At 42.1% G+C, this 14760-nt stretch overlaps 1 protein-coding gene across 2 annotated transcripts in view; it reads right to left on the reverse strand.

Moving 5' to 3' along the window:
- Positions 1-14760, reverse strand: part of ENOX1 (ecto-NOX disulfide-thiol exchanger 1) — a 662416-nt gene that overhangs the window by 124242 nt on the left and 523414 nt on the right. For both annotated transcript variants that reach the window (XM_040267197.1, XM_040267198.1), the window contains one exon: positions 13230-13347. In XM_040267197.1, coding sequence (XP_040123131.1) covers positions 13230-13347 — 118 coding nt within the window. The remainder of the gene's footprint in view (positions 1-13229; positions 13348-14760) is intronic.

Below are 14760 nucleotides of genomic sequence, written 5' to 3' on the forward strand. Positions count from 1 at the left end.
CAATTAATCAGATGCTAAATGCTTTAAAACAGCACTGCCCCTTTTTCTGATTGAGAAATAGTGCTGTTTGGGCAAGTTGAGAAGGTGACCTTGGTCGAATTAGAAAGGTCAGGGACAGAACAGACTTCAAGCTCATATTAAATGATTTTAAAGAAATGACTTCCCTCCAATTAAGCAGGAATTAGCATGAAATATTTTGTTTCTGAAAGGTGAAAAGAATTCCCCCGAGAAAGCAGTTCTCTGCTTACTAGCTTTTTATTGAACTCGGGAGAGAAGGTGCCATGGATGGTTTTATATCAAGTGCTTTGTTAACATGGTGTTGATGGCCTGGGCTCAATTACACTATTCCTTTGGAGCCTAAATGTTATATAGAATGGGCAAAATGTCCAATCTAAGTTTTGATTTCTATTTCAAAAGCTCAAGGACCTAACAACTTTCTGTTACTACCAAAGGAAAAAAAAAAGCTCTATTTTCCCATCTGCAATCATCTCAACCTAGTTCCAGGAGAAAAATGGCTTTAAACATTACCTGACATATTTCTTTGTTGTTTTCCCTTTTAGCTCCATCCGTCACCTTGCCAAGTCTCCCATCTTTTAATTACCTGAAAGAACACACCCTTCTTCCGGCTCTAAACAGGAACATGCAGATGTCTCTGTGTAATTCTGGAAGAGGCTCCACAGAGAAGTGAGGAGGGATAGGACACACGTGGTGATTCAGGGGCCACCGCGTGCATCTGAGACGCTGGCTGGGCTGTTCTGCATCGCAGCATCTGCCCTTGTCAAGCTCAGAGAGTCGTGGAGACACAGATTATACAATATGCAAGAGTGAGGCAGAGCAGTGTTAGAAAGAGAGAAGGGGCTTTACAGCTATATGCCAGTTATGAGACTTGGGGGCAATTAGTCAACCTCCATTAGACCTCAGGGTTCTCATCTGAAAAACATGGTCAGTACTGTGAGGATCAAACAGATAATAGATTTTTTGGGGGGAGGGTGTCTAAGCTGAAAAAATATCCTTCAACAGATTAAAAAATTAGTTGAATTGGTTTTCCTAGTTTTTATTTCCAATCCATTTGGTCAACAAATTCTTGTCTATTGACTGTGTACCCTGCAAGGTGCTGGCCATTCAGGGAGGTTAGATTCTGACCTAGTCCTGAAGGAGTAGATGGTAGAAAGTCTTCTATCTCACCATTATTTACTTAAGTAAATAAAAAAACAAACAAAAACCAAGCAAACTTTCTCCAGGATGACAGAATTCAGCTGAATAGATTTACCCTTCTTTTCAGATCCTTGCAGCATTCACAGCTCTGCCTGTGAGAGTTTATCTGTTAGTTTTGGCTGTGGTTTCTGAGGGTGTGGAGAGCAGGTGCAATATGGACCCACGATCCAGTGTTATTCCAAGGAAAGGAGATCTCTGGTAGCTACTGGGATTTTTCAGAGTAGGAAAACAACACGCTCAGTTCAAAGACTAAGTCTCAAACAGTCTTACAAGACTTTGCTACTTTTCCTCCTTAATACGGCACGGCAAGACATGGTATCATGGTCCCATATGCATTGCAAGCAAGAGTTCACTAAATATTTGTTTTTGTTTTATCGTTGCTTTGTATTATGGCATTGCTTAAGACAATTTCATGGAAACAAAGGGCTGAGGATAGAGAAATGGCTAGCTTTACAACGTTCAGATTATCTAACTAGAAGAAAAGTCTAGAATGGCAAGTGGAGACATTTCTGAAACAACTGACTGGTAAATCACTAAAGAAAAGAACAACAAAGTTCTGTGAAGCAATTATCCTTCAATTAAAAAATAGAATTAAATCTCTTATCCTGCTTCCAAGAGATCTGCCAAACTCGAGTTACCACTTAAGTTTTGCCTAAAAACTTGTAATTACAAAAAATCACTAATACAAACTTGCAGAATTTATTCAGCATTCCAGCTACTTATTGTTGGGAGTAAAAACTACATTTTTGTCATTATAATTTTCAACACAGGGTAAGAAAGGAGAGGACATAATACTTCTAAGATCTCGTTCCAATCAAAACATGCCCGAGTCTGTGTATCTCAATAAGATTACTACTATAGATGCTCTCCTTCAGACATATATTTTCCAGATTGATTGAGGGGTACATGCCATAAAGAAGCCGCCTCAGGAGCAAGGAAGGAGGGAGTATGCTTCAACAGGTCTTGAAATTAGATGGAAAGTCAATGAATGATTTTCAGATAGGCTCTTCCAGTCCCTGGGCATGCAGAGAAAACATGAGTTGGGAAATCAAAGAACTAATACTGTAGCTCGGATCATTCTCGATCAATCATCACATCTGCGCTTGCATTTGGGGTAGTTTTATGTTCCTCTTCGCCTTTTTGGACAGTCAGGGAATGGAACACTTGGGCTTCCATTGGAAGATAGTGTATCTATCTGGTTTATCAAAGGCAGTTTATCAAAGGCATACGTGACATGGCACGATTCCTCCCCCATGTAAATACTTCACTTCTTCAAAGCAGGTCTTCTTCTTGTTCAAAGCCCCAGAACAGGTTGTTTTTGAGGAAAAAAATACCACTCGACTTGAAAAGGGATTGTGCCAGTTTCCTGAATATTTTTAGAAGCTGGCGTTTCTGCTGGCATGGGCTAGAGAACAGTTTGCCACATGCTCTGCCTGTAACTTCTTTCTAGTCAGCAGAAAATCCCGAGAGTAACGGGAAGACTGAGAGACAGCTGCAATGAGCTTGGTCAGGATGAACATTTTCAGGTAACGAACATACCCAGTCTATCTCTGCCTCCCAATGGCCTCATGGCACCAGGCACGAGGCAGGCACTCAATGTCCTTGGCAGATTTCACTGACTCTGTTGATGCCACTCAAGGCATCTGAGGAATATTCTGGAGCCTTTCCCCCTCTAACATGCACGGAGCGGTGCCATAGAAAGATCATCAACCTGGAAAGAAGGGAACTAGTACTGAGTTCTGGACCTTCTACTTACTATCTTGGGCAAATAACATAACTTCTCATTGGAGAGCTTCACACTCCTGTCTGTGCAAAGAGGAGGGTATACAAAATGATTTCTAAGCGTTTCTTCCACATCTGGTGAAGAGACTCCTCATTGCCAATCTCCTTGTGACGAGGAGCTTCTCTGGTGGTCCAGCGGGTAAGAAACCATCTTGTAGTACAAAGGGACCCCGATTCGATCCCTGGCCTGGGAAGATCCCAGACCCAAGCAACTAAGCCAGTGCACCACAACTACAGAGCCTGGGCTCCAAATACTGATGCCTGTGTGCCTAGAGCCCGTGTCCACAACAAGAGAAGACCGCACACCACAGTGAGAGAAAGCCCGTGCACGGTAACGAAGATCAGCGCGGCCATAAACGAGCAAATATTAAAAAAAAAAAAAAGCTTCACAAGGCTGCCTAGATTAGAACTTGCATGATTTCTTAGATCTTTAGTTTAACAGCTATGCAAATATGATCATACTTAGAATAGGAAACTGCAAGACAATATGGTCTAGGAAGCTGTAAAATACAGAAAATTAAATGTGATAATTCTGTTTGGGTTTTCCTGATAGTTCAGTTGGTAAAGAATCTGTCTGCAATGCAGGAGATCCCGGTTCGATTCCTGGGTCGGGAAGATCCACTGGAGAGGGGATAGGTTGCCCACTCCAGTATTCTTGGGCTTTCCTTGTGCCTCAACTGGTAAAGAATCCACCTGCAGTGTGGGAGACGTGGGTTGGATCCCTGGGTTGGGAAGATCCCCTGGAGAAGGGAAAGGCTCCCCACTCCAGTGTTCTGGCCTGGAGAGTTCCATGGGCTGTATAGTACATGGGGTCGCAAAGAGTAAGACACGACTGAGTGACTGTCACTTTCACTTTCCCTGTCCAGGGCTTCCAAGTATCATAAACAGCAGGTGGACTTTCTGAGAAAGGGCAGAAATAATTACTGCTACTCCTTTCAATTACTTTTTCTATTAGTCCTATGGCACTTAAATGTGGATGGCTCACTGAGATTCTTCTGGACGTCTGTCCTCATGGTCTGTCTTCCTGCAGCAGACATTAGCATCTTTAGGTCTGCGATTAATGAAGCTTATGGGCAACACTGTTAGAAGTTAAGGTACAGTCACTACGTATTGCTAACTGTCTTGAACAATGCAGTATAAAAGCACAGAATTAGGAAGACTGTGTTCACGAACAGTACATTAGGGCTAAGAAGCTGGTAGTAGCATATGTTTTAATAAGGTCTGGTATCGATTATTTTGGCCAATGTCCTACTTTAACAGTGTTATAGTCACACTTGAAGATTTCAGATGGAAAGGTAGAGAAGAAAATCAATAGACACTATCTTTCCACTACCAACCAGCTACATATCTGCATGGTTTTCCGCCATGCTCACATTTAAGGGAACTGAAAGATGCTATGGGGAAGGCTGGCCCAATTTCCAGGCTTTAATAACCTTAGGTATCTACTCTGACCACCTCAGAGACTACAGCTTCAAATCATAAAGGTTCACAGGAAGGAGTCCATGACCCAGAAAGGATACACAGGCATTGGCTCTATATTTTCTGTTTCATTAACATATAAAAAAAGCTTTAAAAAAAGCTTGCCATACAAATTGGTCTGACTGAAAACAAAATCATATAGAATTGTTTCTGAGCTTTAAACATATATACAAAGATGCTTATATAGTTAGGCTGTGCAGAAGAAACAGAATTAAAAACTAAAGTCTTTTGTCTTGTTATAACTAACACAGTTTTATCTTTTATTATTGGCAATAATTAGATTCTCCAAAATTAACAAGTATTTTTTATATAAAAAATAATTTCAGTTTTGAAGTGCTACAGCCTGCCGGAGGGCAATGGATTGATCTACTAAAAGCATTTTCTATAAGCACCAACTAGAAAAATTAGGTGAGCACTTAAAAAGTTACATCAAGTTTGAAAAGAATAATTCTCATTTTGTAATCAGAAATTCCGACTTTTAGTTACAAACTAAGAGGAAAAGTTAGGAATAAATGCTGCTAAAGCATTCTTTTTTACATTTAGAAAGGAAAAAAGAAAAGAGTCGCAAACTTACCCAGATTGTCATCTAAACTCACTCAAAAATACTCTGCTGTTTTTTCCAGAAGTTGTGCAAACCCCAGTTAAATTCCAACAACACTGTGTTAATTTTGCTCAAATGCAAGCTGAAAACATATTTTAACATCCTGTCAGAATGAGATACTAAGAGTGTCGATAAAATGACACTAAAATAAATGTAAATTTAGATTGCTCTTACAAGTGGCTGCCTGGCTCTGGGAAGATGCTAGGTTGCTATAGTATTTTCCATAGCAACTTTGCATCTTATTACATAAATATTCCCTCAGTGTCCTTAGAGCCTGCTAAGAAAACAGGATTAAATCTACTCCCCAATGTAATGATCCCGCAATCAAACCTTATCAGAATGAAATGCCCAGAAAACACAATAAACTGTAATGTAGACCGCAGTGCTCCTGGCAGCTGAAAGGCATCGAGTACCACAGGCGGGTCAGGGGCAGCTGTGCTGTGACCTCAAGCTGCCCACCAGTCACTTGTCTACACTCCCTCTGGGTCAACGTCTCTGCGCCTGTCCCTTTCTAAACATTGTTTGATGAGTTCCCCACTTTTCTCCACTAGCTGCCATCTGCCCATCTGCCCAGGTGCCCTTCACCACACTCTGGGGGCTCCTGTCACCAGGCAGGAAGCCAGGGCTTCAGAGAGCAAGTGCAGCGGGGCTGGAAGCACGTGCTAGACTGTCACCCAGGAAACCAAGCAGAGAACCCCCTGGGCTCCAAGCTAGGCGGACCAGGCGTGGATAGGCAGAGACTCTCCGCCAGGGCTCGCCTGGTTCTCTGCAGGGGCCACACAGCTAAGTGGCTGAGGCATTAGGGGAAAATCCACAGTCTCTGAGACACAGCACAATTTCAGCAACATGAACTGATTCGACGCGAAACACACGATTATGGAAAATTTGTGCATATGTGAGAGCGAATGTCGGGAATACGGCATTGCTGTGTGCTACAGAAAAACAAGGTTATACAGGGATTTGGCTTAAAGAGAATTTAAGCTCCAAATGTGAATTTACACAACGATAAGCACGCTTTGGTGGGACAGGTGTGACAAGCAACCCTCCACCACAGGCTTGGGACTTTCCAGGTGGCCCTAGTGGTAAAGAACTCGCCTGCCAATGCAGGAGACGCAAGAGAAGTGGGTTTGACCGCTGGGTGAGGAAGATCCCCTGGAGGAGGGCATGGCAACCCACTCCAGTATTCTTGCCTGCAGAATCCCATGGACAGAGGAGCCTGGCGGGCTACAGCCCACAGGGTCGCACAGAATTGGACACGACAGAAGCAACTTAGCAGGCACGACGCACACCTCTTACATATAAAAGGTAAAGAATGATTTATACACTTCTCAGAAATACATCCATCATGAGATGAGAACTGCAGCTGCACACGAAATCACCAGGGAACTGAAAAATCTGCCCCAAATAAACATCGATTTGATTTCCTTTGGCAAGATTAACAAGATTAAAATACAAAGGAAGAAACAGAGCAAAAGCCTGGACTGCTTGCAAATGAAGCTCCATGTCAAGAGATTAGGAGCGAAGCTGGCTGCTCAGCACACTTCTGAAGACTGATTTCCTCATCTTGAAGCCATGTAAGTTGTAGCTGATCACATCTTCTTGTCTGGCCCTGGAGGTCCCAGAAGACATTCAACTGTGGTAATAAAATGCTCATGTTTAACTCGGTGGCGACTGATGGACACACATCACCATTCTTATTTCTCTTTTGGGTTACCATCACATGTGAAAACAGGAAATCTACAAACACCTTAGGTGAGCCTCTGGGGCTGGTGTCTAATTGGAATATCTCTGTTGGGTCTCCTTCATGGCTCTCAAAAGCACTTCCTTCCAGGAAATAAACTGAATCAGAAAAATGAAGGCAGTCCTGGTGTTCAAAGAGATCAGGGACAGCCAGAGAAAGCTTTATGATTATTAATCTTTTAACCTGACTTCCAGCTGTAAATGAAACTTCAGACATACTGAATACTGCTGACCCATTTATGAGTCCCTAATTTGACTCAGTTGTCAAAAATCTTTGTTTGACTTCTTACTGGAATTAAAAAGAAGTCTGTACCTATGCTGTGGTTGAGTCTCCGTGGAAAATCGACAACCTGGACAACACTCTTCATAATTAAAGAGTATTTGTCCCTACAAAGAACTCAGAGTTTAAATGAGGTGTAGTTAAAACCCAAGAGTGTCTGTACATTATGGAATGGTTTAAGGGTTGTGTGTTAAGCAAGGGCGGCTTTAGTTTTATTTTTCTCAAATCTGTGTTCAACATATAATGTATACTCACCAAATACTGCGTGAGGTACACACACTGGAAGGGGTGCTCATTTTGTTTTATACTGAATTTAAATTAACGGCTTAAAACATATTTGGCTTCAGGCACTGCATTTCTATTAACTTAAAAAATGTTCATATTTCTCTTCAAAAAGTATCTTATAGGCTGGAGGGCAAGGCAGACTGTGTCTAAACTCTCCCTGTACCCCTGGGTCCATAGTGCCTTGAACACAAGAAGGTGACTGACAAATGCTTGCTGATCATTAGGTTACTACTGAGTTTCAACTCTCTGGTTCACAGCCTCTTCAGCAGTGGCACGGGAATTCCGGGTATGCATAAGTTCTGAACATTGTGGAGAACTCAACCATCCCTGTTTGAACACGCCACTTCATGCCTGACATTGCCATTTAAGCGGAGCAAGTGTTCTTAAGGCTACCATCCTCTGACTTACGGGACGGCACCATCCAAAACAGACCGGAAGAAGAAGATGATGCGACTGAAGTCAACCAGCTTTTATTGAGCACTTACTTGGTGAAAAGCCCAGGGCCAGGTGTTGAAGGATGATTAAGGTAAGAGGCAGGGTTAACAGCCACTGAGTTACTTGTCATGTGCTATTGGAAGGGCTTCACAAGATGCATGGCTCACTGAGCTCTCTCAACACTAATGCTCATCAGGTTCTGCCAAAGGAGGCCTTAGGATTTAGAACAGACTTCCTCTCTCCTTCCCTTCCTTCCAGCGCACTCCTGCGCCCCTCCACTGGCAATCTGGAGGGAGGAAGGAGAAAGCTGAGGGAGATGCAAGCTGCAGGGAGGGAGGGAGAGGAGTGCGCGGGAGAGAGGGAAGGAGGAATAGACTTGGTTTTAAGAGTTTGGCTTGATTGCAGCAGGAGGCAGACTGTGCAACAATACATTTGAATTTTTATCAGAAATTATCTTCAGGGGTTTTGGAGCAGGATGCCAATCTTCCTGAATGAATGCTTTGATACGTCTGTCTTGATTTTCAAATGCAATAACTAAACTCATTTTCATTTTCATCAGCATTTCGGTTTGGCTCCAGCAAATCTCTTTTCCCCCTTTAAGAGTCACCTGCTGAGCTCAGTGACCAGCCTGCCCAGAGTGGAAGGGACAGCTGGTCTGGGCGAACTCTGGCCAAAGACACACTGTAAATTACCAGGAGTGGTAAACAGCCAAAGTACAGGAAGCGTTCTTCTTAATCAGAAGAGCAGAGATGGCCTGAAAAACTTCAATTAAAAGGAAAAATTAAACTCAAGGTATCATAGAAATCTCTCCTTTTCTGAAAACCAAAGTCCGTTCTCTCCATCTCCCCATCAGAAATAAAACCTGTGGAGGTTGGTTTTTTGTTCTGGGAAGGCAGGACTGGTAGGAGGCTCCCAGGAGGTGATTCCCCCCTGGCATTTCTAAGAATTTCTGGGTCAGATGCTGCCAGAAAGGTCTGAGGGAAAATCTCAAGATTTCAGAAGAAGAGGAAGGGCCAGGGGATTCCTTAGAGCAGGGAACCCCAACCTCTGGGATCTGATGCCTGATGATCTGAGGTGGAGCTGATGTAATAATAACAGAAATAAAGTGCACAATAAATGCAATGTGCTTGAATCATCCTGAAACGATACCCTCACCCCTTAGTCCATGGAAAAAATCTCTTCCATGAATCCAGCCTCTGGTGTCAAAAAGGTTAGGAATCACTGCAAAAGATGCAGAAGCTTACTTCTATTGTGAGTCTGGCAATTTCCGTGTCAATGCAGTAAAGTGCTGTCTTCAGAGGCCTGCTAAGAGGTAACTAGACACACAAATTTGTAGCTAAAAAAAAAAAGAGTATACACCCGTGGTGGATTCGTGTCAATGTATGGCAAAACCAATACAGTATTATAAAGTACAAAAAAAAAAAAAATGAGTGGCCTGTTACCTCAAGAGATGCCTCCGAAAGACCTGTTTCCCTCAGGCTGCAGTGCAGGCAGCCGAACCTGAACCACTTTCAGTAGTTGACAGGGATCTTTTGTCTGAGGCTTGGCCAAAGATCAAAGGGATTCCTGCTCTCAGGCTGTGACCCCTGAATAGGCAGGGCTGAGAGAACCACCACCTGCCTTTTGGCAGGGTCTCGAGGGCCCAGTGGAACAAGGGTGGCTTTCCTTTCCATCTCATCAGTCCTGCACTCCCCTCATAAACCACATGCCACGTTCTCTGGTCCACCTCGTTTGGAAAAGCACAAGAAAGACTCCGAACTCCTCAGGGCCTGGCATTTGCTCTCTGGTTCTTTCATCTCTGCTCTTGGCACCTGGTGCGGATCATGTACTGGTTGAGTTCATTAATTCTGCTGACCAAAGGAACAAGCCTGGAGAACATTTTTGCAAGCTCAGGTCTTATTTCAGGCTCTTATGAGATGCCTGGGGGAAAAAAAAGTCATAGCGGTCTGGGAAGGGCTCTTTGGTCAAACCTCCTGGGAGCATCTTTGTGGTCCTGACTGAGAAGAGAGGTCCTTGGTATCTTGCGGATTCTTCTCGACAGAAATTGCAGGTCATTCTATAGGTACATGCTTGCTACCACAGTCTGTAAGATTTTCTCTGTGGCTTATTATTATTCTTGTCTGCTCCTGAGCAGGCTATGAAATTATACATATTTCTTACTTGAGAAATTGGTAGGTTGTTTAAAAAGAAATGTCACCACCCCCCAAATAAGAAAAAAAACTTATAGTTTCAATCAGAATTCCTGATTGAGCCTAGTCTTTTCTTCCCCACCTACCTTATAAGCATGTTAAGGATCCAGGTTTTGTGCAAACTTGCCCCACATCTAGAAACTTCAAAAATGATGAAAGCCTTTTTTTGAGAAAAAAATTACTTATTTATTGGAAGAGCTCGTTGAATTTAAGAAAAATCACACCCAAACTCACTCTCTTCTTCTGATATATGAAAGTGTGCAGAATAGAAATGCTCTGCGGAAGGTGCTTTCCTCACATAAGCAAATCCAAACCCAATAATCGAGCAGTCCTGAGAAACGTGACATTAGTTTAATAAGAGACATTACATGTGACACATAAGTGTTTGGCTCATTTTCCAGACAAAAGATATATGGCTTCAAAACACAGCGCTGTGGTGCCTGCTTTTACGCTAGGCTTTAAAAGATTTAAATGAATGGAATTTGAGGATGAAAGGGAAATTTTCTAAGGCCTGGCTCTCAAATTTGAGCCTGCATGAGGATTCCCCACAGGGGTTTTTTAAATCACAGATTTTTGGATCTCACAACCCTCCTCCCCCATCCCCTGGAGTTTCTGATTCAGTAAGTCCTCAGTAGGACCCAAGAAGTTTACATTTTGAATGAGTTCCTAGGGGATGCTAATATTGCTGGGCTGGGGAACAATGTTTTCAGGAACCACTGCTCTAAGGCAACGAAACTCCCCTCTGTATGCTTCTGGGCAGGAGCTTTTTCTTGTGATCATCTTATTCTCTCCTAAAGCACTGCAGAAACAGAGCGTTCTGATAGCTTAAAAATTTTTAATTAATTAGTTAAAAAAATAGAAGTATAGTTGATTTACATTGCCGTGCCACTCTCTGCTGTGATTCAGTTATACACATACATTCTTTTCCATTATGTATCCCAGGAGACTGGATATATTACAGTTGCCTGTGCTGTACAGCAGGACCTTGCTGTTTATCCGGTCTAAACGTAATAGGTTACATGTACCAATCCCAAATTCCTAGTCCATCCCTCTCCTTTGCCCCCGCTCCCCTTTGGCAACAACAAGTCTATTCTCTGTGTCTGTGACTCTATTTCTATTTCACAGATAGGTTCATTTGTGCCATATTTTAGATTCCATACATAAATGAGATCGTGTGGTATTTATCTTTCTCTGACTTACTTCACTCAGTATGATAATCTCTAGCTGCATCCATGTTGCTGCAAATGGCATTATTTCACTCTTTTTATGGCTGAGTAGTATTCCCTTGTGTATATGCACCACATTCTCTTTATCCATTCGTGTGTCGATGGACATTTAGGTTGTCTCCAGGAGACATAACTCTCCCAGACTTCAGACAATACTACAAAGCTGCAGTAATCAAAACAGTGTGGTTATCTGTACAACAACAGACATATTGATCAATGGAATAGAACAGAGTCCAGAAATAAATCCACACACCTATGGTCAATTAATCTCTGTCAAAGGAACTAAGAATATACAATGGGGAAAAGACAATATCTTCATCAGATGGTGCTGAGAAAGCTGTACAACTGCGTGTAAATCAATGACGTTAGAACACACGCTCATGTCACGCACAAAAATAAACTCAAAATGGTTTAAAGACTTAAACATAAGGCATGACAACATAGAACTTCTAGAAGAGAAAACAGGAAAATCATTCTCTGACATAAATCATACCAGTATTTTCTTAGGTCAGTCTCCCAAGGCAATAGAAATTAAAAAACTAAGACATGGGACCTAATAAAACTTATAAGGTTTTGCACAGTAAAGGAAACCATAAAAAAAAAAAATGAAAAGACAATCTACGGACTGGAAGAAAATAAGATGTGACTGGCAAAGGCTTAATCTCCAAAATATACAAGTAGCTCATACAAATAAACAACAACAGAAAACAACCAACCCTATTTACAAATGGACAGAAGACCTTAATAGACATTTTTCCAAAGAAGACATACACATGGCAAGCAGGCACATGAAAAGATGCTCAGTATCACTAACTATTAGAGAAATGCAAATCAAAACACCGATCAGAACAGCCATCATTAAGGAAGTTTACAAATAATAAACACTGGAGAGGATATGGAGAAAAGGGAACCCCCCGATACTGTTGGTGGAAATATAAGGTGGAACAACTGCTGTAGAGAACAGCCTGGAAGTCCCTTAGGAAACTAAAAATAGAACGACCATATGATCCAGCAATGCCCCTGCTAGGCATACACCTGGACGAAACTCTAATGCAAAACGATACACGTTTCCTGCTTTCACAGCAGCAGCACGGACAATGGCCGAGCCACGGAAGCAGCCTTACTGACAACTTTGAAATCCTGATGACCTGACCACTTTGTAATCCTGATTTTGGCCTCTAGTAACAAATTCATAAAAATCCACTGTTCCTGGTCACCTGAGTCCTTCTGTTAAAAGGCCTGGGAGAGGGGACTGTTTTATTCCCTTTTTGGTGGCAATGGTGGTTATTCCCAGACCCTTGAGGCAACACTCCTCCCCTCGGACAAGCAGTCTCCCTGGGTGTCTCCTACCTCCGAGTGAGCATTTCCCCTGCGTGCTTTTATTGATACAACACCAAGGGAATTACACACAATTTGAGAAAAAGAGTTTTAAGTCGGCATCTCAGATTAGTCAGAGCATAAAAAGCAAGATTCTCTCTAAGCCTCTCTCCTTTTTACAACTCAAGGATTGATGCCCCTTTCTTGGTACCGAATAGGGCCATCCCTTTGATCATAGGTTAGGAACTAAAATTTATTGGAAAAAAATCTAATTCTCCAAGCATGTTGCTTTGGAGGCTAGAAACCTTCTTTAGGGATTAAACATTTCCCATGAAAGAAGTACACGGACTGAAACCAAATTTTATCTGTATTTCAGCATCAGCAGTGGCTGCCACACTCTGGAAGAGGATTTTTATGGGAACAGACAAATGTCCCCGAAAAATAAAGTCTTAACAGGCCCAGACTCATGCACATAAGGAACGACTGGGACAATTTAAATCATTGTTTCCCAGAAGGAATTTCAAGTTCTATTAATAAAGGCAGAGTCACTCAAAGATGAAAAGTTCAGCGTAACTCAAATACAAGTGAGTGATGTGACCACCTGCCGATATGTACGCCCCAGCTAAGATTAGGAAGATCATTATGGTAGCTCGCAAGGGTGTGGTGGTGATCAGCATTACCTGACTCATCGACTCTCATTTTTTTAGTGGGGCTGTCACAGTCCTCATCATCCGACATTTCCATCTCTTCTTCACGACGGATGCCCATAAGCTGTTCACTCTGAGCATTCCGAAGTTCCTGGAAGCAGAGGGCCCGCGGGGGTCAGAGTCGCAGACACATGACGCTGCTTTCTCAGCAAGACTGATACAGACATGTCTTCACCTCCCAAACACTGCCCCATCTAGCCCAGAGGGGAGTTCTGCGGGGTCTGGGGTGCAGACAGACTGAGGGATTCGGTATCTGATTCGCGAGAAATCCCTGCTCACCAAAGGTGAGTCGAGGGCTCGTCAGCAAGATATTCAGTCTCTTGAGTCTTAATTTCCTCTTTGGTAAAAATGGGGGCAATAACATCCACCCTGGCAGGGCTGTTTTGAGGCTCCCACAGAAATGTCTATTACCAGGAATGGCACACTGGAGGGACTCAGCTAGTGATTAGGAATGCACACGGGAGAATTTTTAAAAAGGCCTCATCTACCACTGAACTACGGGGGTCACTTTAGGTATATTTCATCTTTCTTAGGGTCAATTCGCTCACTGAGATAGTGTGACACTGAGAGTTTTGAGGATAAACAAGTTAATAAACAAGTTAATGTGACATTCTTAGCATCATGGGAGATTTGGTTCATTAAGTTGAAAATTAAGTCCATGCATAATAGTGTCCCTGAATGTATGTGCCCACATGTGATCTCACTCTCTCTCTCTCTCTCACACACTCACACACACACACACTCTCTCTCTCTCTCCAGATATCCAAAGGTGTTCCAGGACAAAATAAAAGCAGATGCCTTCTTTTCTGGTGTTTCACATTATCACAGGGGTTTATTGTTTGTGATGTAATGGTTGCTTTAGCATCCCTTTAAGATCTAAGGACTGGATCTTTCCCTGTTTCCCAGAGAAGTGACTGTAATCAAGGCATTTAATTTCTTTGAGTCTCAGTCTACTCACGCATAAACGAGACAGTAGTAATACAAGGCTGTTTGAATGGAAAAGTGTTATGTTAAAATTCATTGTCAAATATAAAGAATTACATAATAAATTGTTTACTACTGTGCCTAAAAATCAGGATACTGTAATGGTTTACATTAAATTAGTATATTACTACTTTGCATCAAGCTGGATAATATATATTTGTAAATTCTTATCTATTCTGTTCTCTTACATGTTCTGGCCTCAAAGGGGGAAAAAAACAAGAGCAGGGTTGCATTATTGTTTTTCTCCCCATTTAAACCAAAATCTCTAAATAGAAATCAAACAGTTAATATAATTTCACTTTATAATAAATAAATCTATGACTCACAATAAAACTAAATCACAACACTAATGTATTAATGGCATGACTTTAAACACAAAGTGCCCTTTCAATGGATGGATGTGTCTGTATTATTCTGTTATAGGTTCTCTCAATTCTCCTCTCTCCATAGTGCACAGATTGTAACTGAAACACGATGGATGGGGAATTATGTTTCGCCAATCACACTCGCACGGTCAGCT

This window comes from Oryx dammah, unplaced genomic scaffold (genome assembly GCF_014754425.2).
Source record: "Oryx dammah isolate SB20612 unplaced genomic scaffold, SCBI_Odam_1.1 HiC_scaffold_24, whole genome shotgun sequence".
NCBI classification, from domain to species: Eukaryota; Metazoa; Chordata; class Mammalia; order Artiodactyla; family Bovidae; genus Oryx; species Oryx dammah.